Here is a 22,950-nt window from a genome sequence, read left to right as displayed (position 1 = left end):
CGCGGGGCCCAGCGGCGCCCGCGCTCCCGGGGCGGGGGGGAGGCGGTGGCCTCGTGCGGGAGCGACGGGCGCGGCGGCCAATCGCTGTGCGGGAGGGCGGGAGCTGGCGGCGGCATTGGCCAATCGGGGCGCGCAGGATGGTGTCGTGCCCGCCCGCCCCGCCTCGGGCCCTCTCCCTACTAAGGAACTTATGATTGGGCCGTTCGAACGGCGGCGTGGGCGGGGCGAGCAGCCCGGGGCCCGCCCCCGTTGCCGTGGTGACGGCGGCCCGGGCCCGCGCGGTCCCGCCGGGCCGGGTCCGATGCCTCCGAACTCCCGGGGGAGGCCGGGCCCGCCCCGGGGCCGGCAGCTGCGGCCGTGAGATGGAGCCCCGGCGCAGGATGAAGGGTCCCGGGCCGGTGTGCCGGGGCCCGTGCCTTGAGCGTGTCCCCGCGGTGAAGCTGCGGGATAGAACGGGAGCCTTTGGCACAGCCCACGGCCCAGGCCGTACGTTACCGGCGTCATTGCAAATTATCTTTTTGTAAATCTGCACAGAACCGCGGAAATGGGAAGAGAATAAAGCACAGGCACCAAGGGTAATTACGAGTTCATTCTCTTAAGAGGTTACCTGCAGGTCGCTGCCACCCCTCCTCAGACTGTCCTCACGTGGGACACTGCCCCGTTCGCTCCAAATTCCTTCAGTCCTGGTCCGTTTTGCTCACACGGCTGCCCCCATAGAGGCCTCGTAGGGAAGGCTGCTGTAGGTGCGATGGACAGTCACAGCGGCACTTAAACCATCCTTAATGTGCTGAATGTGCTCTGTCCGTGACGGACAATCTCGGCGGAGCCATGCCCAAACTCATCCTCTAACCTTCCTGGTGGTCTGGCTCATGCCTCAGGCTTGGCATGGGCCAAGCAGAGCTCCCGGCTCCCTCAGTCCCAGCTGGCATCACCGTCCCACACCGTCACTCAGGCCCTGCATGTCACAGGAACCCTTTCACCAATGGCTGGGGTCAGGTGTGGCTGGTGCAGATGGAGATGGCTCCTGGTCAACAAATCTGTGCTCTCACTGTCCCCCCCATGCAATTAGTGAATTCATTCACATTTCAATTACTTTACATCCTAATTATTCCACCATTGTCTGTCTTGAGCCAGTGAGTTTTCAGGGTTATCCAGTTTTACTAAGAATGCTACCCCAAAGGCATTTTAAATTGGTATTATTGTTTATTATTGTTTATTATTATCACCGATGCATTTGCAAACGGGACAGGGCTCCCTGGCCCTGCAGGGACCTGCTGGGCCTCACCACATCGGTGGAAAGCTGCTGTTCTGGGTGATTTTTTGTACAGTTTTAGAAGGCTGAGTTCAGAGCTCTGGCTCTTTCAGCTGCAGCCGGGCACTCCCTGTGAGATGCCCTGTGCTGGGGCAGTTCCAGCTCCTGCCCTCGCTCTGCACTGCCAGTCACTGGTACCTGCTCCTCACAGGCCCTTGGTGGCACTTGTGCCATGCTGTCCACTGTCTCCCTCTCAAAGGCAGCTGCTTTTTGATGTGTGCAACTGCTGAGACGCGTTAGCCTTTCCTCAGGGATTTTAATTAACAAGTGTCCTTACTTCCACAGGAAATTGCAGAAGCTGCACCAGCAAGTCTGGAAAGGTGACAGGGACACACGGCCAGGAACAGGAACCCTGGGAACAGCTGGGAACAGCTGGGAACAGCTGCAGCTCCAGGAGGCCGCGGGTGTGGCTGGGCACCCCTGCTCGCCCCGGCAGCCGTGCGGACACAGCCCCGGAGCCCCGGGTACCCCAGGGACGCTGCTCACGGCCTGGGGCAGCGCTCGGTCCCTGGCCCGGGCAGCAGCGACCGTGTGCGGGGTTCATCCCGCTGTGTTTGTACACCGAGCGCTACCTGCACTGTGCTTTTATTGGAAATAAAATTGGAAACAAAACTGGTGCGGTCCCCGTGAGAAAAGCCTCCTGTGTGTGGTCGTGCGGCACCGGCTGTCCCGGTACCGACCGGGGCATCACGGGCTGGGCGGCCGTGCCCACCGGAGCCCGTGACCCGCTCCGTGCGACCGCACCGCCTCCGGCCGGGCCTCTCCGCGCTGCCGGTGCTGCCGCCCCACCCGTTCCGCGCCGTCATTTCCGCGGCCGCGGCGCTTCCGGGTCGCGCGCGGCCCCGCGCCCGTTCCGCCGGACCCGGACCCGGAAGCGGCTGCGCGGCCCCGCGGCGGCGGCGGCGGCGCCGGTAAGTGCGGGGCGGGGGGGCGGCCGGGGCCGGGCTGCCCGCGCTGTCAGCCCCTCGCGGGCCCCGCGGGATGCTCTGACCGCCGGCGGCGGCCGCCAGCCTGCCCGGGACGCGGCTCGGGGCACCGGCGCTCACCGGGCGCGTCTCCCGGCGGCGCGGCGGGAGCAGCGCGGGGCGGGCGGAGCGGGGCAGGCGAGCGGCCGGCAGCGATGGGTGGCGGGGCCAGGTGAGCGCGGCGGGGAGCCCGGGATGCCCCGGGCAGCGGGAGGCACGCGGCTGCGTGCGGGCTCCGGCCGCGTGCCGGTCACTCCATCCCGGTCCCGTGACATGTGTCCCTGTCACACGGCCCGGGCCCGTGTCCCGGCCGCACGGAGGGCTCTGCCCGCCCCGCTGCCCCCGGCGGCGCTTTGGGCAGCATCACGCCCAAATGCCGGTCTGGACGGGGCTCCCGGTTCTGCACCTGCCCGCCGGTGCCGTCAGAGCCGGGAGCAGCACCGGGGGAGCGGGAAAGCCGTCCGCGAGATGCAGCAGTGAGTTGATTTCTGTGCTAGCGGAAGTTTGGAAATCGACTACAAAGAGATGCCAGAGCCAAGCTTGGATATCCCGAGTGTTCTAGACGAGTTTGGGCGTCAGGGGATTATCAGGTAGATGCAAGACTGGGAATTAGACTCTCTCGGTTACTTTTCCAAATTCAGAACAGCTCCATTCACGGACACTTTTTTGGGTTAGATTAAAAATAAATTGAGATCAGCATGTACGTATAGACTTGTACAGAAATAACTGAAGCAGGGAGAACCAGTTTAGTCAATTTCTGTATCGGTCGTGTTTCAGGTCTTTGTTGTAACACCCTTTCCTCATCTGTTGGTTAAATTTTCACCCGATTGCAACAAGTAACAAATTGAAAATAACAAATAACGAATGTTAAAATAACAAGTAACAGCTACATTCCTGTTGTGCATTTCCTTTGGATCGGTCAAGGCCTCTGCAGGTGAAGCAGCCTGGCACAGGGATCTGTGTTATGTAGCACGAAATTTTCCCGACCATTCGAAGCTGTGAGCGTGAAAAGCACACACCTATATGGAAAGGTCAGTTATGGCAACAAATGGCACAGCACGAGCAGCATACTGGTCACAGCCCCATGCAGCAGCTGCCCATTCCCATGCACTCTTTTTGGAGATCACACAGTCACTGAGGTTGGAAAAAACCTCTGAGATCATCGAGTCCAGCCTCTGACTGAGCACCAGCTTGTCAGCCAGGCCAGAGCACTGGCTGCCACCTCCAGCACCTCAGGGTGGTGATTCCACCACCCCCCAGGGCAGCCCCTTCCAACCCAGACAGCCCTTTGTGTGAGGAAATTCCTTCTGGGATCCGAGGCCAAACGACACTGGCTGAGAAATGGGGATGGAGCTCACGTGTCTTCATTTGTTCCCATTCAGGGACAGACCCTGCTCCACACCTGGGGACCCTGCCCCGCACCTGGGACCCTGCCCCACACCTGAGACCCTGCCCCACACCTGGGACCCTGCCCCACACCTGGGGACCCTGCCCCACACCTGAGGACCCTGCCCCACACCTGGGGACCCTGCCCCACACCTGAGGACCCTGTCCCACACCTGGGACCTGTCCCACACCTGGGACCCTGCCCCGCACCTGAGACCCTGCCCCACACCTGGGACCCTGCCCCACACCTGGGACCCTGCCCCACACCTGGGGACCCTGCCCCACACCTGAGGACCCTGCCCCACACCTGGGACCTGTCCCACACCTGAGACCCTGCCCCACACCTGAGGACCCCGCTCCACACCTGGGACCCGCTGTGCAGAGGGGCTGCCTCAGGTGTTGTAGCAGAGCTCTCCAGGGTGTTTCTGTTAGTCTGACACAGACTCCAGGCTGTGAAGTTTTATATTAGCTCTGTGTGTGTGTGAGCTGAGGAGCTCCATCAAACTGTGGTGCCTTGTTGTTCACTGTCTGTCAGCTCAGTTTCATATCCCAGACAGCACAAGGGCAATCCCTACCTTGTTTGCTTATTGCCTGAGAAGTGCTGTATCTAAATCCATTATTCTGAGAGCAAAACAAAGCTCCTTGAATATGTTTTGTGTGCTCTTGAAAGAGACAGACCCAAAATTAAAAGCCAGAGGAACAGGGGATTCATCTTTTGCTGAAGGAATGTGGATCTGTCCAGTTCCATTTGACATAAAGGCCCAAAGGGGCTGAAGATCTCAGGCATTTTTAAGTAGGTCTGATCATCATGAGTGTTTCTTACATCAAAAGCAGCTTGCATGCTGCTGTATTTAAAAAATAAGATTATGACCATGTTTTTAATGCAATAAAAATATTTCCATGCACTCGAAAGTGGAATGGCAACAACCTAAAGAAACTGACAAGGAGCAAAGTGTTTGTTGTGGCAGGTGCTGCTGTTCAAGGCACCCCTGCCTGGCAGTGCCAGACCCTCGGTGGTGCTGCTGCAGAGCTGTGCAGTGGCTGAGGGCCCCTGAGCTGCCTGGACCTGCTTCGTGTCCCCAGGCTCTGTCCTGGCTCCAGGCAAGGCAGCTTCTGTCAGCCTGGGGACCTTTGTGTGTGTAAAACCCAAACTTCTCAGTAGCAAACAGGCAAAAAGGTAACACGGTGAAGCTTCCTCATTCAGTTATTTTTGAGATTCAGTTATTTTTGAAAACCTTGTATTGATGTTTATGAAATTTATTAGGTTTTTTAGGCTCTTGAATATCACGCTGAGAATTGTGAAAATAGCAGCTCTAGTCTGATATTTGGGCACTGTGCTTTCATTCTCCACTCTACAACAAGATATTTGATTTATCACAGAATCCCAGAGTGGTTTGGTATCCCATCCATTCCCTGTGTCCTGTCCCTCCATCCCTTGTGTGTGGTGTCTCTCCATCTTTCCTGTAGACTCCCTTCGGGTGCTGAAGGCTGCATTAGGTCACTCCTGGCCCTCTCTTCTCCAGGCTGAGCAATTCCCATTCTCTCAGCCCTCCTCATAGCAGAGGTGCTCCATCCCTCTGAACGTTTTTGTGGCCTCCTCCAGACCCGCTCCAACAGGTTGATGGCCTTTAGGAATGTTCAAGCTCAGCAAATTATCTTTAAAGCATTTTAGGCATATGAGTGACAGAAAGTGTTCCATGGAAAAGCAGCTTTGTTGAAAGTGTTCCTTCCCAGCTTTCTGTGCAAAAGTCCATCAGCTTCACCTTCCCCTGGACAGAGACTGCTGTTCCCCTGGAAAAGAGTGTTCAGCAGGAATAAGAGTGAAATGAATGCTATGTGTTATTTACAAGGCCCTCTGGTTTTGTTTTGTTATTTCAAAGCCAGCAGCAATTCAGCCTCAGTCATGAACTCAGCTGTTGTTTCTGCACGGTGATTCTCCCCCACGCCTGCTGTGAAATGGGTCGGGGGGCTCCGGGGTGGGGGTCAGCCCAGGGTGGCCCTGCAGCTGTGCCGTGAGGCAGGGAACCCTGCAGACAGCAGGAGAAACCCGGCTCCATCAGAGGCATTGAAAATGGAGAGGGGTTTGGCCGTAGTCAGGGAGCAGAGCCGGGCGCTGGGAGCGCTGGATCCAGCATTCAGCACAATATCTGAATGAAAAATGACAACACTTTGTCATCTGTTCAAATTGATATTGCACTCTCGGCTGTGACAGCTGAAAAGGCCCACAGGTGCCATATAAAGAGGTGACCATGTTGTCATATTTCATTTAGGCATCCCTCTGCAAAGCCATAATTACCTAATTAGGTTGTTAATTAGGAGATTAGCATTTCGCTATATTGATAGAATGCTCTTTGCAGGCACGAGTCTAGATACAGATTTGTCTGCTCTAATTTATAATCTCTGCATTTTTTTATACTTATTTATTTGCTTAAAATCTTGATGCAAGATTTCTCAGGTTAGCAGAGAATCAACTTGTCTGCAATTAAATAAAGATTTGACAAGATCAGGAAAGAGAAGAGTGAATACTTCCCATACATACCCCAATATTTTCTCCCCCCTCTAAAGCTCAGTAATTAAAATATTGGAATTGGTGTTATTTGCATCCTGATTAGTGTGACAACAAAAGTATAGCCAAATTCCAAGCACTTCAAAAATACAGAGCTAGTGCCAGATTGATTTACAGGTCTGGAAATGAACAAATAATTTGTTGGAAGTTGTGTGTAATGTAGTGTTTGCTCATCATAACTTCCCAATTCCAGTCTCTCTTGTGAGAGAGCCTCTTTGTATGACTGTAAATGATTATTTTCTTTTTAATGATAGGACCAGAGCGTGAGTGACAGCTTCTGCAGATAAGTATTCACTCTTAAATGCACTTGAGCTTTTGCTGAAACATAAACTTGAATGTTCGAATATTTCAGTTCACTTTCCTTTATCCTGCCTGCCCAGGACCTGTCTGTGTTTGAGGGGGTTGATTATTTTGGCTGCTGCAAATGCAGATAACCAGAACCATTTCTTGTGCAATTGCAGACAGAAGTTGACTGGGAAATTATTTCATAGAACCTGAATCATAAATTTTGAAGTATGTTCGTGCCGTCCTGTTCCTGCTTATATGACGCTGGGGGAAAAATCAATTTTTAATTCTAATCTGCCTATCTTTTTCATTAGTTTTTAAAGATCACTTTGAAGAGCTACAGTCGAGGAGGTGTTTGAGTACAGGGACTATGGAAGCCCTTGAATGATAACATGACCTGCAATGGTATACAATTTTTCCAGCTTGCTATGTTTTGAGTTTGTTAGCAATTGTCTTGGATCCAAATTGTACCTTCCACGAGTTGTGTCTTTGGAATACTTTTGTTTACTTTGAATAGGGCTTTAATTGTTAATTACTTTCTTAAAGAGGATAGTCAATTTAAACAATATTAAAACAAACAAACAAAAAAACAAAACAAGCTACAGCTTTGCAGAACATGAGGAAAGAAGGTTTTTTCCCCCTACTTCTTACTTTTGTAATTTGGAGAGGAAGATACATTGCAGGAATTGGAGAGTTTTGTGGGGAATTTGGAACCGCTTTTAGCCATTTGAACTGGAGGACTCTTAAAGCCATTCCATTAAAATTGGTGGAACTTCAAAGTTGTAGCTCTTTCCTGCAGCAGAACATTTTTAGTTGCTGACAGCTTTCTCTGATTTTATTGCTTCTTGCAGCTTGTTTAGAGGTCTGTGTGTTTCAAAGCATGAAAGGCAAAAATATCAACCCTTTGTGTTTAGGGACATGTTCTTCAGTTGGAGATGTGCTGGTGGCACCACAGGGCTTTTGGTGGAGCTGGAGGGGTCTGACCTGGAGCCCGCAGCCTTTCAGGGACAGGCACAGGGTGTGAAAGTGCCTGCTGGCTCTGATGTCACCTCACCAAGAGAAATCCATAGTTCTGCTGGAAGATGTGTCAGGAGCTGCAGGAGGGAGCAGGGCTGGGGCAGTGGGTGGCACAGAGGGGCCCAGCCCTATGCACTGCTGGCAGCTGTGCAGGTGAGACACGGCTGCCCTGGCTCTCTGCAGGTGTGGGGCAGTGGCAGGGACAGCCACCCTGTGCTGGGCAGTGACAGCGAGGCATTGTGTCAGATTCCACTGCGCTCCTTTAACAAACCCGGGAAATCCATTCTGAAATCGCTGCCTTTTCCCCCAGGTGAGGAGAGCTGCTCTCAGCATTTTTCACGCTCAAGGTCAAACGTTCCCCCTGCAGCCAGCAGTGAGCAGGGCTGGCACATGGCTGCAGTCCCCCCAGTCGCTGGGTCCAGCACGGGGCTGGCTCCAGCTGTGCCTGCTGCTGTCTGCCTGACACCACGGATGGATGGGAGGATGGCAGCCATCAGCTTCAGCTTGTCCTTTCCCTAATCTCACCCGTGCTCTCTGTCTCGTTGTCACCTCGTGTAGGTTAACATGCAGATATGATCCCCGTGTGGGGCGTTGGTGGGGGAACAGGAAAGCCAGAAATCTTTATTAAATAATTGCAGTGCATCGAGCAAGCAGGAGGGTCACAAGAACAGTTCACATGTTGTGATGATGAAGTTGCCTCCTGAAATTCAGCTGTGTTCAGCTGTGTGTTTAAGGTACAGCCTGCATGGCTGCAGATCCTTTTCCAAGACCTTTGTGTCACCTCCTGGCAGCGGAGTCGTTTGTTAGCGTTCCTCGTTGTGCAGGGGTTATGAATGAGCCTGATCTGCATAAAGCCCTGCTTGCCTGGCTGGGAGAGCCCATCCCTGCCATAAATATAGCCGTGGGGAGCTGCAGGAGCAATACACTGAGAGAAATAGTGCACTGAGATGCAGCTGTCTGCTGCTGCCACAGAGTGCCCGTGAATCCTGCAGGGTGTTCGGCCTCCTGATGGTGCAGTTTGACATTTTGGGGATGTTCTGTGCCTGCACCAGGCTGATGGGGGCTGTGCTCCCAGGGCAGGGCAGAATCACAGCAGCGGGGCCAGGAAGGGCAGAGGGAGCATTTGTCCCTGGCTGTTGGTCAGACAGTGTGCAGACAGTTACATAGGTGAATAATGCAGATCAGAAGGAAGTGAAGATCTCTGTCCACCTGTGTGCTGATCACAGTGTTTGCCAGTCAGCACATCATTAAATCCCAGCCTCTGTATGCTGTTGTACAGAAATGCCAAACTCTGACAGATATTTCACATTGCTCTCTCCAGTTTTAGTGTTTGCACAGAGTATGTTTGACAGCTGCCAGCAAAGTGCTTTATTCAATGGTAGAATATTATTTGTATAGCACAAGTATTAGAAGAACATTTATTTTTTGTTTATGAGGAAAGAATGTATAGGATGCTGATGCTTAGAAGGTCCCTGAATTCTGTTAAATTTGGCTCCTCCATGAGGATGTGGTGATGGTGTGTGGGTGTAGGAGTGCAGAAGGGGTGTGCTGGCAGATCTCAACAGATCTAGATATTGATTTGGGGTCTGTGATTTTGCTGGAACCTTCAAGGTGTTTGGGTAAAGGTTTGCAAAACTGAACTTTGCTTCTTTGAGTTCTTGTCTCTCACTGGAAGTCACTGTTCCTCAGAGTGGGTCTGTGCCTTTATCAACAGGAGAACCGGTTAGAATTCTGGAGACTACAACTACTAAATGTGGCATCAAAACCTGAACTGAATTTGGCGTCTGATCTTGCTTTTTTGTTGTTTTTTGAAGGGTATTAACTGTTCAGAGAGTTTCTAGTTAGCATTAATGTGTTGATAAATTAGCTTTAATGTACCTTTTTGAAAATTCTGAAGAGGAGGAAATAAAAATACTTTTGTGTAAAACTTGTGTAGAATTTCCAGCAGTTTCTCAGCGTTCAGGTCTATGGGAGAGGCAGTTGCAGATGTACAGTTGGGAAGAAGCTTGGCTGATTTAGCACGCCACTGTTAATGGCAGAAGTCGGGGTGCAGGGTAGAAAGGTAAAACTCGCATCTGCTGTTACATGTTGTTAACTCCCTCAGCAGACATTAAATCATTTCAAGTACAATAATAGTGTGGGAGGTAAATTAACTAACCATTAACAATCTTATAAATACACAATTAACATGCCAACATTTATATGACACATTGATGGGGCAGCAGTAATTTTTGATTGGGAGTTTTCAGACCTTTCCGACGCCTGGGGCTGTTGCTTATTTAAACAAGTTTTTGCCAATTGCAGGTACACGGGCTTTTCCTAATCAGTGAGTAGAAATAATTCAATTTAAAGAACATTCTCAACATGTGTTTTGCCATGTCCATAAGCTGTACTTGGTTGTGTCTGTGTTTTTCAGGCCCCACTGTGCTGGTCACGCTGGTGCAGGGTCAGAGCCCTGGACACATCAGTCCTTTGGGTGGGACATTTGCCTTGTGGCCTCTCCCTTGGAGGACAGTGACAACTCCCTCAGGAGCAGCCCTGCTTACTTGGATGGAAAGAGTCAGAAAATTAAAACAGAGTGTGGAGTTGTGGTGCTCTGGAGCCTCTGGAGATCCCACCCAAACTCCCACCTCCAGGCATGGCCAGCAAAGCTCCAGGCTGTGTCCAGTTGGGCTTTGAGTGTCTCCAAGGATCCTGCTGGAGTGAATTTCACTAATAGCAGAATTTATGGGGACTGGTTCTGGAGCAAGCCTGGCTGGTCCTTTCTGTCCCTTCCCTCTGTTAAAATATCCCAGGAGAAGAAGGCCTGCTGCCTCTAGCAGATTTTCATGGGAAGTGGCTTTGTGTGATTTAAGCAGCCATTTTGCAAGCAGCAAGGACAGGAGATTGCTGGTGTTTCTGAGTTCAAAATCCCAAACACCACATGCAGCTCTATAAAGTGTTTTCCTCTGGTTAGAAAAGCAGTGGGGATTTCAAACTCTTGGAATTTACACATAGTCTTGCCCTGTGTGTGAGCTCAGACCGAGCCCCCTCAGGTGGAGGTGTCCCCACGGCTCCTGCTGCTGCTCACTGATGGACTTGCTGCATGAACAGGAATAATTTTATTTTTTTTCCTTTTTAGGTTATTTTCAGCAGGTAATTTTTTGATCCAGCTCAGCCCACAGCCCCACTGCCAGCTTTGGGAGATGGTGGAATTCCTGGAGCAGGTCAGGCAAGGCATGGAGCTGCCCCTTTCAGAGTCAGCCCGGGCTTGAATTAGATTGGCATCACTACAAAGCCACAGCTACAGAAAAATCAGATAACAATGTGAGCGTGGTTTGGGTTTTGTGGTTTGGGGTTTTTTTCCTTTTCCGTTTTGCCCTCTACTTTGTTTCAAAAGGCCACTTGAGTGCTCTGAATGAAATATCTTAGGTAAGTGGCAATTACTGTTCTTAAAGTGCTTCAGAGCTCAGGCATGTGGTATTTGGTCACAGAGCTTTCTGTGTTACAGCAGTTGCCCTGTGTGAAGCACCATGCAACAGCAGATGTTCAATATTCTGCCCTGAGACACTAATCTCTTCATGTTTAAAGCTTTTCCTGGAAATACAAAACCTGAAGAGAGTCTGTAATAAGGCACTCAAAAAGTTGGTGTGTAGGTGCAGAAGCAAAACAGAAACACAGTTGTGATGGGTGAAAAGAAATCCAAAACCCTGTTGGTTTTGTAAATGGATTAGCTGGAATAGGCAGATGTTTCTGCTCTGGGTTCTCCTGGCATCCTCCTGTGTGCAGCCCTGTGGGGTGTTTTGCCTTACAGCAGCCATGTGTTGTGCAGTACTGGGACCTGTCTGTAGGTATCTCTCATGTCCTGCTGTCCTGGGACTCAGGCTTCAAGCTGTCCTCCAAACCCCCTGTTCCTTTAGTGGATCTCAGCAGCCAGTGTGGCACAAGTAAAGTGGAGCAGAGTTAAACAGCCTGCCCTGAGTCAGCCGGGGTTTGTGCATCCCAAGCAGTGACCTTTGGGGACGGGGGTTTGAGCTTTTTGTGTTTGTTGCTGAAATGCTCCGTGTGTTATTTCCAGGTACGTGTGTCCGTGAAGCAAGATGGAGAGGAGATAGTACAGTGAGGTGGTGCCTTGTGACAGGATGGCTTTCCTGGACAACCCCACCATCATCCTGGCCCACATCCGGCAGTCGCACGTGACCAGCGATGACACGGGGATGTGCGAGATGGTCCTGATCGACCACGACGTGGACCTGGAGAAGTTCAACCCCTCCTCAGCCTGTGGGGACAGCGGGGCAGAGCCCCAGGGCAGCAATGGGGACACTCAGGGCTACGTCTACTCCCAATCCGTGGACATTACCTCAAGCTGGGACTTTGGGATCAGGCGCCGGTCGAACACAGGTGCGTGGGGTCTGCAGCAGCTCAGCCCCAGCCTCCCTGAGCCTGGACTGAGCCTGGCTGGCAGGACAGACCAGAGCAGGACTGGCCTGGTGTCTGTCAGACTCCTTTGGAGGGCTCAGGCCCTTTTAGAGAGGGATATGTAATGATTCAGTTACTTTAGTGTGCTGTCAACTGAGCCTTAATTGCTGTTTTACCTGTTCCTGTACAGGAGAACATTGAGGTAGTCAGTTTTATATATATAAAAAAATTCAAATTGTGGAGACATCAAATCTAAATCCAAAGTACATGAACAGTCTTTGATATCTCTATTGTTACTGTCTGGAGGGGTGTTAACTTTTGAACAGGATAGTTATTTTCTGAGAAAAAAATTGCCTAGTGAGGCATCAAATGTATTTGTTATAAAAGAGAGGATTGAAGTTTGATGTGAGCCAACAAAGGGAATGATTTGTCTGTATTTTGCCTCTTAAAAGTTTTATTTCTGAGAAAAACCTTGAGCTAGGGTTTAAGGTACCAGATTAGGAAGTTTAAGGGTGAACACCTTTACAAAATACACTCCTTTTGTCATGGCTGGCAGAAAGCTCTCCCATGTGGTGTTTCATACAGGGGACATCCAGACTTCTGCTTAGACCTGAGGAATATTATGAGCAGGAGTTCTGTAAGGTAAAATACAGGCGAGAAGGTTGGTGTGCAGTGGTCAGTACTGACCTCTTTTTTCTCTGTCTGTATATTTTTTTAAATGATTTCTGCAGGTATTATAACACCACCTAGAGCCCAGAAAGCACCTCTGTCCTCTGCTTCACCAGGAAAACGTGTGTGCATGGAGATACTGAAATGCCTTTTACAAGAAGGAATTTGTGAGAGGTTCCAGAAAAGCCAGGGCACTGAGGCTCAGCTCAGGGCTGACCACTAATGAAACCACAGCTGCCTTTGGGCAGCCACCAAACTTTTGGTTTTTCACACCCAAAACTGTCGCTGGCTGCCTGTGACAGCGACCCCTCCATAATTCACATTTCTAGCAGGTGCTGGCCATTCCCCTGGTTTGGCTCTGCTGTGGCACAGTCCCACAGTGAAATGGTCATTTCTGATCAGCTCGAGCTGGAGGAACAGGCTGGGCTCAGGGGAGGTGCTGACTGTGCTCTTGGATGTTTGTTTTGACAGGGGATGGAAATATCAAACAGATAAAAACGTGCATTATCTTGATTCTAGTCTATGGTTTTTCCTTAATCCTTTGTTTGAGTACTCCAAATTCCTTTGTTTACCTGTTCATCTAAAAGATTATATTTTATTATACTAAAATATTATTTATTTATATTTTCTGATAGCTCATTTGGAAAGAAAGGGCTTTGGAAGGTAATTTTGAGTTACAGTGTGGCCAGTAACTAGTACAAATGTGGAGCTTTTCTTTCAGAATAAAATATCTATGCTACAACAGTGTTTTCCCAATATTTAAACTTATGAGAAGGGATATTTTTCTTATTTCATTAAGAGGAAACTACCTAGAGGTATTCAGGTTCTAGCATTGTGTGTTAATGGGAGATACTTATCAAAGTCCCCATTTGTGCTTGTACCTTAAACTGCTTGCTGCAGCTGTTAAACTTCAAAGGAATATTTTTTATCAGTTCTCTCATTGACAGTTTTTATGGGGAAAAAAAAATCACTTCCTTGTCCACAATTCAGTTCAAAGATCTAAATGTAAAAGAATAATAACAGAAGGGACAGAAAATATTTATTAATGTTTTCTAATTGCTGGAAAGGCTCAGGGAACTCCACTTGTATCCAAAAACTGTCAGAGTAATTTAGCATTTTAGAATCTCTTCTACAAACCCATTTTAGTTAATGAATTATCTCAATACATCAAAATTGCTACTATGTCCAGCAAATTGTTTCCTTCGGGGATCAGCACAGTTAGTTCTACTTCCCAGTCTAATCTGCTTATTTTGAGTGGACGACATCCGTGGTTTCTTGGGGTCATTGTCTTGGGTGCCTCCCAGCAGGTTTTTTCCCCAAGGAAGTCCTACAGTTAACAAAAAAGGTGATTTAAGTTGTCTGGTACCCTGGGCTGAAAGTTCTTTGGTATCAGAACTATTTGGGGCTTTTTTTCCCAACCATATTTTGAAGATGGAGTCAAAATATATGTAAAGAAATATTATATTCATTTTAGGATTTGACTAATGTTGTGAAGATACAAATCATTTATTTTACTACCTATAAACTGTTTCAGCCTACTGAAGAAAAAGCTGTGCTAATTTATATCGCTTTGACATTTTATAATTTTCATGATTTTTAGATAAAGGATTTTATATTTAAAACTTTAATAGTCTAGTCTGAGTTCATTTATCTTTAATTTTTGAAACGGGTAGAGTAATTCATAACAGTAATTTTATTCCTGTAATGTAATATTCACTTCAGTTCATTTGTGCATTAAAATTCCTTTAAGACCGTTATTAATGATTTATATAATGAAATGTCATATTAATCACAGAAGTTTTCACATTTTATTATTCTCTTCCATGTTAATACTATCTTTATGATCTCTATTAATGTTTTATATCCTCTAATTTCAATTATAAATCAAGAACATTTTCATGTTTTTGTTGGTATTTGCTTTTCAGGGGTGCCACCTTTAAAATTTTATGACTTTTCCCCCTACATATGCAGTATAAAACATCTTTATTCATATAAAGGTAGTTAATTATGTCTTTGTTTATAGTAAACTTTCATTGACAAACTTATAGTTGTAATATTTCTTTTCAAGCTCAGAGACTAGAACGTCTGCGGAAAGAGAGACAAAATCAAATAAAATGCAAAAACGTTCAGTGGAAAGACAGAAATACTTCTTGCTCAGGTAAAATAAAATATCTCTTATTTTCCTACTGTTTTTATTCCTGCCTGTGATGGTTACAACATCTGCAGTTTGTAATTTTCCCCCAGGGTTTTCAGCACAGAGGAAATGCCAATTCCTTGTGCTGTCCCAGGTGCCAGCCCTGGCCAGGGCACTCAGGGGTTAACAGAGCAGAGCAGAGGAGAAGTGTTGGGCAGCCAGTTTGGGTTATGGGTTATGGGTTATGGGGTGGGCTCTGCACCCCCGAGGCATCCCTGGCCCAAATCCATCCCCAAAAATCCCCAAAATTGAGAAAAATCCCCAGATCGGGTGGCTGTGTCTGTCCCCTCGGGGCCCAGAGGGGCCTGGGCAGGGCACTGTGGCACACTGGGGACAGCAGGGGCTCTGCCCAGGTCTCTGCAGCACCAGGGTCTCCAGGGCACCTCCCAGCCACTTCCAGCAGTGTTTGGCCACTGGGTGCCATGGAGGATTTTGTAGTTTACTTGTGCAGAGTATTTTTGTAGCTACTTCTTTAGATAAGGTGCAAATCCTAAGAAATAAAGGATATATGTAAGATCTACTTAAATGCACGCATAATAAATACTGGCTTGGCTTATCTCGCCTTCCTTGGTAAAACTATTATCACTGATTTCTCAAAAAATACTAAATTCTATTTTTGTTAATTATATAATTAAGTATTTGTGACTGGATGTTCTACATCGTTTAAATTGTAATATATGAAATTACAAATCTGTCTCCATTTTCCTATTTTAGAGCTCAAGCTAGTTTCTATTTCTGTTGTAGTGACAGACATTCAAACCTTTGTATGGTCTGTCATGCCTGCTTCTTTCAAAATTTGTGCATATCTTAATGAGGTCCCTCTGTAATCTCCCTTTTTTTGCCTAATTCCTCCTCTCTCTGTGGCTGTCATTTGCAGAACGTTCTCCAGCACTCTAATGTCTTTTCAGAGCAGTGAACAAAGCTGCTCACACGAGCAGCACAGCCACACTAATCCTTAATTCACTGTTCAGCAGTGTTGGATACCCCTGTTAATGCATTCTGAAATGTTTTTGCCTTTCTCCTTCTGTAAGCAGAGTTGTAGGTTTTAAAGGTTAATCTACCGTAACCTCCACCTCTTTGCTCAGTATTTTATAGCATTTGGCTGATGATGCTGCAGATGCTCCTGTGTCTCCTGCACTCTGAGGGTTCCTGTGCAGCCCCTGCTGCTCCTGGGGACTCTGTGCTCACATCCCCTTCCCCCAGTCTGTCCCCAGCAGCCACACTTGTCCCCTCTGAGGAACGTGCAGGCAAATGGATCAGTCCCTGCCCGCTGAGAGCAGATTTAAATAAAAAATAAAATGTTCCACAGAAGCTCCAGGCTCGGGGCTGCTGGCAGAGCTGGTTTTCCTTCTCTGCTTGGCCACTGAGATCTGAGTGCTTCTCCCTTACTGGCATGAACAACACGGCAGCAAGGAGAAGGAGGAGCCCTTCAGGATGTCCTCTGGACCTTTGCATCTCACATTCCTTCATCAGGATGTCCTCTATACCTTTGCATCTTACATTCCTTCATCAGGATATCCTCTATACCTTTGCATCTCACATTCCTTCATCAGGATGTCCTCTATACCTTTGCATCTCACATTCCTTCATCAGGATGTCCTCTATACCTTTGCATCTTACATTCCTTCATCAGGATATCCTCTATACCTTTGCATCTCACATTCCTTCATCAGGATATCCTCTGTACCTTTGCATCTTACATTCCTTCATTTCAGAGCATAGAAAATGCAAATTAGCAATGTGTCAAGGAAATCCTTCCAAAGTCTAGCATTCAGCCCATACTGACATGCAAGATATACAGAATAGCTGTAGCTAAAGACTTGCTTTTTCACTTGTACAAGTAAAACCATTGTATTGGATCCCAGTGTCCTTTCCAAGTGCCCAAGAATTATCAGTTAAAGGTAATACCCCAATATAATGCTTTAGATTTTTTTTTAAAAATCAAGTACAAATGCTCGTTGAAAAACCCAAACAACCTAATGGAGTTAAAGTGGCCGCATTGAAAGGGATTAAATCAAGCTTTTTTGGCTAATTGCAGCCTCTCACAAGCCCGCTGGGGATCTCTCAGTGCCAGTATTTAGCACCTCTGCCAACTGCCTGAATTTTAAGGCAATCTGCTGATAAAAATAAATGGAGCTTTTGACTAGTTATCATTTGACAGGTTTTAATTTTGCACTCTAAGAAATGAACCAAGTCCCTGCAGATCAAGTGCCGGGTCATTCCCTCTTGGGAGCAGTTCCATTTCCCGGGGGAAGCAAGATGTGGATCCGTGAGCTGTGGGGGCCCGAGGGCAGGAGAGCTGGGCTGGGCTCTGGGCAGTGATGGATGGAGCCTGGGGCTCTGGTCCCTGGAGCAGCTGTGGGAAACCTTGGCCAGCTTCAGTCACAGCTCCCTGCAGATGAGAGCCCTTGGAGCTGATGTGCTGACACACCCAGACCCTGTCCTGAGTTCACAGTGGCCTTGTGACATAACAAGTCCTATTTTCTGGAGTTTTTTAAAGTAAACTGGAAGTTGAGCTGTTGTTGAAAGTTCAGCTGTACACTTTCTTCACATAAAAAGGCTTTTATGAGCCTTCACAGACCACACAAAGACCTCCTGGACTTGGATCCCCTTTGTTTTCAGAAAGCTTTTTTGTTTTTATTGTTCAGACTGTTGATGTGGAATGGTGGTTTCAGGCTGGACATTTTGAAGAGGGGAGGCCATGTCCAGTCCCCCACGAGAAGGGGCATGTGCAGAGCTGACCCTGTGGCTGGGCTGGTGCCAGCTGCAGCTGGCAGGGTGGCACTGCAGGGCAGGGCTGCTGTGCCAGCTCTGCTGCTGCTGTGCCTGCAGCCCCTTCCCTTCGTGCTCCCTGCTCCTTTAGGAGAAGGAGGCAAGCAGAGGGGCCAGGAATGTGCCATTCTCCTCATGGTTATCCTGGGTCTCACACTGATCAGGTCTGTTCTCTGTGCAGGAAAAACTCACCTTTTCCTTAGCTTAAACAGAAGCACCACTCAGGCTTCTTAATGGTTTCATGTCTTTGGGCTATGAAAGAGTGGTGGTAGATCCTGCCCTGCTGAAGTGTTTGTAGGTTTATTTATTTGATTTTGTGCTCCCTCTGACGATGTTATCTCTGTATGGTGAGCAGCAGCCTCTGTACATCTCCTCATACTCTGCCTCTAATCTCTTTTCTGACCTGCAGCGGAGGAGCTGAGCTCACTGTTTGAGAAGAAGAATTTTAGGGTGAAATCCCCATGTTCTGGGAAGCAGTCCATCCTCTCTGTGAGACTGGAGCAGTGCCCACTGCAGCTCAACAACCCCTTCAATGAGTACTCCAAATTCGACGGCAAGGTGAGAATGGGGGGCTCTGCCAGGTGCCAGGGTGCCAGGCACTGCTCCTGGGCTGTGCCAGGGTGCCAGGCATTGCTCCTGGGCTGTGCCAGGGTGCCAGGCATTGCTCCTGGGCTGTGCCAGGGTGGCACTGCTCCTGGGCTGTGCCAGGGTACCAGGCACTGCTCCTGGGCTGTGCCAGGGTGGCACTGCTCCTGGGCTGTGCCAGGCACTGCTCCTGGGCTGTGCCAGGGTACCAGACACTGCTCCTGAGCTGTGCCAGGGTACCAGACACTGCTCCTGGGCTGTGCCAGGGTACCAGACACTGCTCCTGGGCTGTGCCAGGGTACCAGACACTGCTCCTGAGCTGTGCCAGGGTACCAGACACTGCTCCTGGGCTGTGCCAGTGTGCCAGGCACTGCTCCTGGGCTGTGCCAGGGTGCCAGGCACTGCTCCTGGGCTGTGCCAGACACTGCTCCTGGGCTGTGCCAGGCACTGCTCCTGGGCTGTGCCAGGGTACCAGACACTGCTCCTGGGCTGTGCCAGTGTGCCAGACACTGCTCCTGGGCTGTGCCAGGGTGCCAGGCACTGCTCCTGGGCTGTGCCAGGCACTGCTCCTGGGCTGTGCCAGGCACTGCTCCTGGGCTGTGCCAGGGTACCAGACACTGCTCCTGGGCTGTGCCAGGCACTGCTCCTGGGCTGTGCCAGGGTACCAGACACTGCTCCTGGGCTGTGCCAGGCACTGCTCCTGGGCTGTGCCAGACACTGCTCCTGGGCTGTGCCAGGCACTGCTCCTGGGCTATGCCAGGGTACCAGACACTGCTCCTGGGCTGTGCCAGGGTGCCAGGCACTGCTCCTGGGCTGTGCCAGGGTACCAGACACTGCTCCTGGGCTGTGCCAGACACTGCTCCTGGGCTGTGCCAGGGTGCCACTGCTCCTGAGATGTGCCAGGGTGCCAGGCACTGCTCCTGGGCTATGCCAGGGTGCCAGACACTGCTCCTGGGCTGTGCCAGGCACTGCTCTTGGGCTTGACTTTTGCAGGCTCCACTTGGACTCTGGAGTGGCCATCAGTGCTTATCTAGAAACAAGCAAATGTAGTTTGAGGTCCAGCAGAGCCATTTCTGCTGTTGCCATTACAACATTCTGGACTGAGAATGAGGCTTCTCTCCCTTGCTGTTTCCTCCTCCAGCAGGTCTGTGAGGTGCACCTTGGTTGTGACAGAGTCCTGGCACATCCCTCTAGCGTTACCTTTGTAGAAATGATTGATTATTTGGCATCTAAAAAAACCCAAAACTTTGACAGATGACAGACAGATGTGTTCTGTCTGTCCACATCACAGCACTTGCTGAATATTCCATGAGTCATGTCTTTGTCCTCAGTGCTCTACTGAGAGAGGGAGCAGCCATGGTCTGTTCTGAGGGTGGAAAACTGAAGTATCAGCAGGTAGTATCCAAGGCAAAAAGAAGCACTAATCCATGTATTTCTGCACAAGTGCTGATTTGTGTGACACAGGGAGGAGATTGGCTGCAAAGCTGGCAGGCTGTGGGGGTCAGGAGATGGAGCTGATATTGCTCAGTCTGGGGGATAAATGTCTTCCCTGAACTCCACATTGTCAGGCATTTTTCTCTTTCATCAACTCTAAAAACTGAAATATAAACACTGATGTGATGGATCATTGTCATATTGTTCCAAAACAAGTATAAATACTCCACAGATCTGTTTTCTACTGGATTTGTTTGTGAAATCTCCTGTGGGAGGATGGAGTTTGAGCTTCATTACCATCATGATGGAAGAATTTCATATTCTGTTAGGTGTTCCTGAAGTGGAAAGTCAGATCCATAATTCCACTGACATTTCTAGGAGTATCTGGAATATTTGGGAAATGGTAACCTTCAGACCATGAAGTTCACATGCAAAAGCTCCTCTTTGTGATTTTATATTTATTAGCATGTGGCGATTAGTGCTAACTCAGGTTTTCAGGATTCCTGGCCTCATTAATGAGTGACAGCAGCACTTTCAAGCTGACAGCACCAAGAGGCCTTTTTTCTAAACTCTGGGTTTGTTGTTCTTGTGCCACAAAATTTCAGTTGGGCAAACATTTAAATGAGCTCTCATGTCATGTATAGGGGAAATAAAAGTCAAATACTTCTCTATTAAGAGAAATCTGTTATAATTCAGTCAGAAACTTGAGATACTTCAGCATCTTTCCTTCCCTCTTTGGTAATCCAAGCTAATCTTTACTGTGTTAATTGTAGTTGTCTATAATGCACATCTTGATTTCCACCTTTTGAAGTCAGATACATTTAGCAGGTGTTTGTTCCACTGGAAGCAGGGTTGCACTCTGCCTGTCGGTTTGAGAGGTTAAGGAAACACCTCAGTGTCACTCAGTTGTGATTTGCAGGGTCTCATATGAAATATCTCAGATGTGATCTTCAAATCAAAAGACCTTCTTTACAATCCAAAAGAATTGAATGTGCATTTTGTTGAGTATAATCTCTCTCTATTAATTTTAACACCATTGTTTCTATTACTCTGTTGGGGTATCAATAGTTTGCATATAAAGTTTATTCTCTATAGCTCTGTATATGTTATCTAGTTTAATGCTTGGCTGACCATCTGAGATACAGAAGAAACATAACTCCAGTTGTGAGATATTTTACTTCAGTTCTCATGTATTTTCAGTCAGTAAAAACAGTAAAAATCATCGAGCTTTTAAAAATTATTTTTAATGACAAATCATATGTCTTGTGTTTATTTTTATTGATAATAGATGAACAGTATTTCACAGAAATATAATTCTTTCAGGGAATAGTGGATGACTTATTTACATAATTAACAGAGCTGTGTATCTCTGGGGGAAATGGTACATAATTGGGGAAGGGGGTTGAGGAGGGGCTGGGGGCCTAATTAAACATGTCTTCTAAACACCCCACTTAATTATGTATTTACTCAGGGGGTCTCAGATCTTCAGGGCTGTAACCAGGCCTTTGGTTTGTCCCTAGTTTGGCAGTGCAGGTTTCAGGTTGCTCAGTAACACTCCTGGTCTGTGCCAGGAGCTCGGGGGCCCTGTCCCTGCGTGTGCTCCTGCTCCTGCCTGGGCTCACCCTGCTCGGGTCTGAAATCCCATAAATCCTCCTGGGCTCCCCCTTCCCCGTCCCCCCGGGCTGTGTGCAGAGCCTGGCATGGGCCGTGGTGCCAGCCTGGCCACTGCTCACATCTTGCAGGTGTTTCCTGCCAGATTTAGTGTCTCTTCCATAACCACTTCTGTGATTTTATGAAATAGTAAAATTTTAAAGCACTCTAATTTCTTCCTGTCCTGATCACTTCATTAATTATCAAAACAGCAGAGAATATGGCTTATGAAATACAGCTGCAGGGAGGCATTCTAAGCAGCTCAGGAATCCACACAACTGCCCCACCACTACCCAGGACAGATTTGTGGTTTTCTGTACATTGTAAAACTTTAGCTCTTAACAGAAGCTACACATACAGTAACTACTCTCAACTCTTTCTTCAAGTTTTCCCCTAAATAGTTAAAGTAAACCTCAGCTCTGGACCTGTTTTCATCCTTTGCAAAGCACATAGGTTGTACTTCTTGGTTAATAAATCTTATATACTCTTTCTAAGAATTTTGTATTGAAAGAAACTTTGGTTCTTTGTAATTCCCTCAGGTGTCATTGGAACAGAAAATTACTTGGAGGCTTAAGAAATCACTGGCCAAATTGATTTCTTTTGTCTGAATGCAAACTAAATGATCAAACATTTGATGAATAAATTTATGTATATTTCTGTCTACAGGACTTGGAAAATCCACTTTTGACAGTTAATTGTTTCAACTCGCTGAGTTTTAATAATGCTGGGGAGAAAAGACTCGGGGTAAGACAGAGCTGAAAGTGCTGTGCAGGTGGCCCAGGTGGCACAGAGGAGGGTGGTGGTGGCTCCTGGCAGTGACTCTGCTGAGGTTCAGTGCTCAGGCAGGGCAGGTGCAGAGGAGATCAAAAATGGAAGGAAGGAGTTGTCTGGCTCTGGAGTGAACTGGGGTTATGAGGCCAAAAGCCTTTCCTACAGGCACACCAGATGTTCTCAAGATATTTTTATTTCTGCTTTCATGACTAGCTGCAAATGGAGTTAGAAGGAAGTTTGGCTTTTCTGCTCTTATGGAGTTCTCTGGTGTTTGCTTGACTACTGGAGATAATTTAACTGAAAATGGGTCAATGTAATTTTTGGGTGGACAAATGCTAAAAATCCTTTGGTGAGGAATGGTGCCTCTCTGTACTGCCACAAGGTTTCTCGAGGCTACTTTTGGTAATGGGTTAAAAAACAACAATTTCTCATGTAGCAACTGTTTTAAAAATGGTGCTGTAGCAAGCATGGAGGAAGGGATAATTCATGAGTGCTAATTGCTTGGCTGTTAATTTTCGTAAGTGTTGATAGAAGCAGTTCCTTAAATTAAACTTTGTTTAAAATGTATCAGGGGAAATATTCCACAATGTCGGGCCCGAAGTGAAAATTAATATGAATGCTGTGGCAATTAACACGTACTGGTTAATAGCTTTTAGCAGCATTTTGGGATGATAGTCCTTAAATACATTTTTGCATGCTGCTCTTGTTTCAGTCTTGTTTGACTGTATGTCTGCATAATCACGAACAAATGTTTTCCACAATCCCAAGTATTAAATAGCTTTACTTAAAGAAAGTAGATAAAGAACTTAAGAAAGAAGCAATACTGCTTTAATTAAAATGGAAAATGTGTAAAATAATTAATCCAGGATTAAGATCTCTGTGTGGAAAAAATGCATTTTTTTTATTTCAGTGTTTTGCCCCTAAGCTGAATTGAAAGGATTCTCAT

The 22,950-nt window shown here is 47.9% G+C and overlaps 1 protein-coding gene and 1 long non-coding RNA gene across 4 annotated transcripts in view; both read left to right on the top strand.

Annotated features, from left to right (window-relative positions):
• The first annotated feature begins 265 nt into the window (after positions 1-265).
• Positions 266-1,927, top strand: LOC136564823 (uncharacterized). The gene is made up of 2 exons (XR_010784759.1): positions 266-575; positions 1,598-1,927. It is a non-coding gene; the product is annotated as an uncharacterized lncRNA (long non-coding RNA).
• Positions 1,928-2,161: 234 nt separating this feature from the next.
• MAPKAP1 (MAPK associated protein 1) overlaps positions 2,162-22,950 on the top strand; it is an 80,657-nt gene continuing 59,868 nt past the window's right edge. For 2 of the 3 annotated variants that reach the window (XM_066563101.1, XM_066563098.1), the window contains exons 1-5: positions 2,162-2,223; positions 10,653-10,837; positions 11,589-11,911; positions 14,667-14,756; positions 17,974-18,122. In XM_066563101.1, the coding sequence (XP_066419198.1) occupies positions 11,653-11,911; positions 14,667-14,756; positions 17,974-18,122 (498 nt within the window). In that variant the 5' untranslated portion in view covers positions 2,162-2,223; positions 10,653-10,837; positions 11,589-11,652. The remainder of the gene's footprint in view (positions 2,224-10,652; positions 10,838-11,588; positions 11,912-14,666; positions 14,757-17,973; positions 18,123-22,950) is intronic. The other variant, XM_066563100.1, reaches the window with a different exon arrangement.

The sequence above is a fragment of the Molothrus aeneus genome, chromosome 19, assembly GCF_037042795.1.
Source record: "Molothrus aeneus isolate 106 chromosome 19, BPBGC_Maene_1.0, whole genome shotgun sequence".
Lineage (NCBI taxonomy): Eukaryota > Metazoa > Chordata > Aves > Passeriformes > Icteridae > Molothrus > Molothrus aeneus.
The sequence above is the reverse complement of the archived record's forward strand: the minus strand, read 5'-3'. Positions and strand labels throughout refer to the sequence as shown.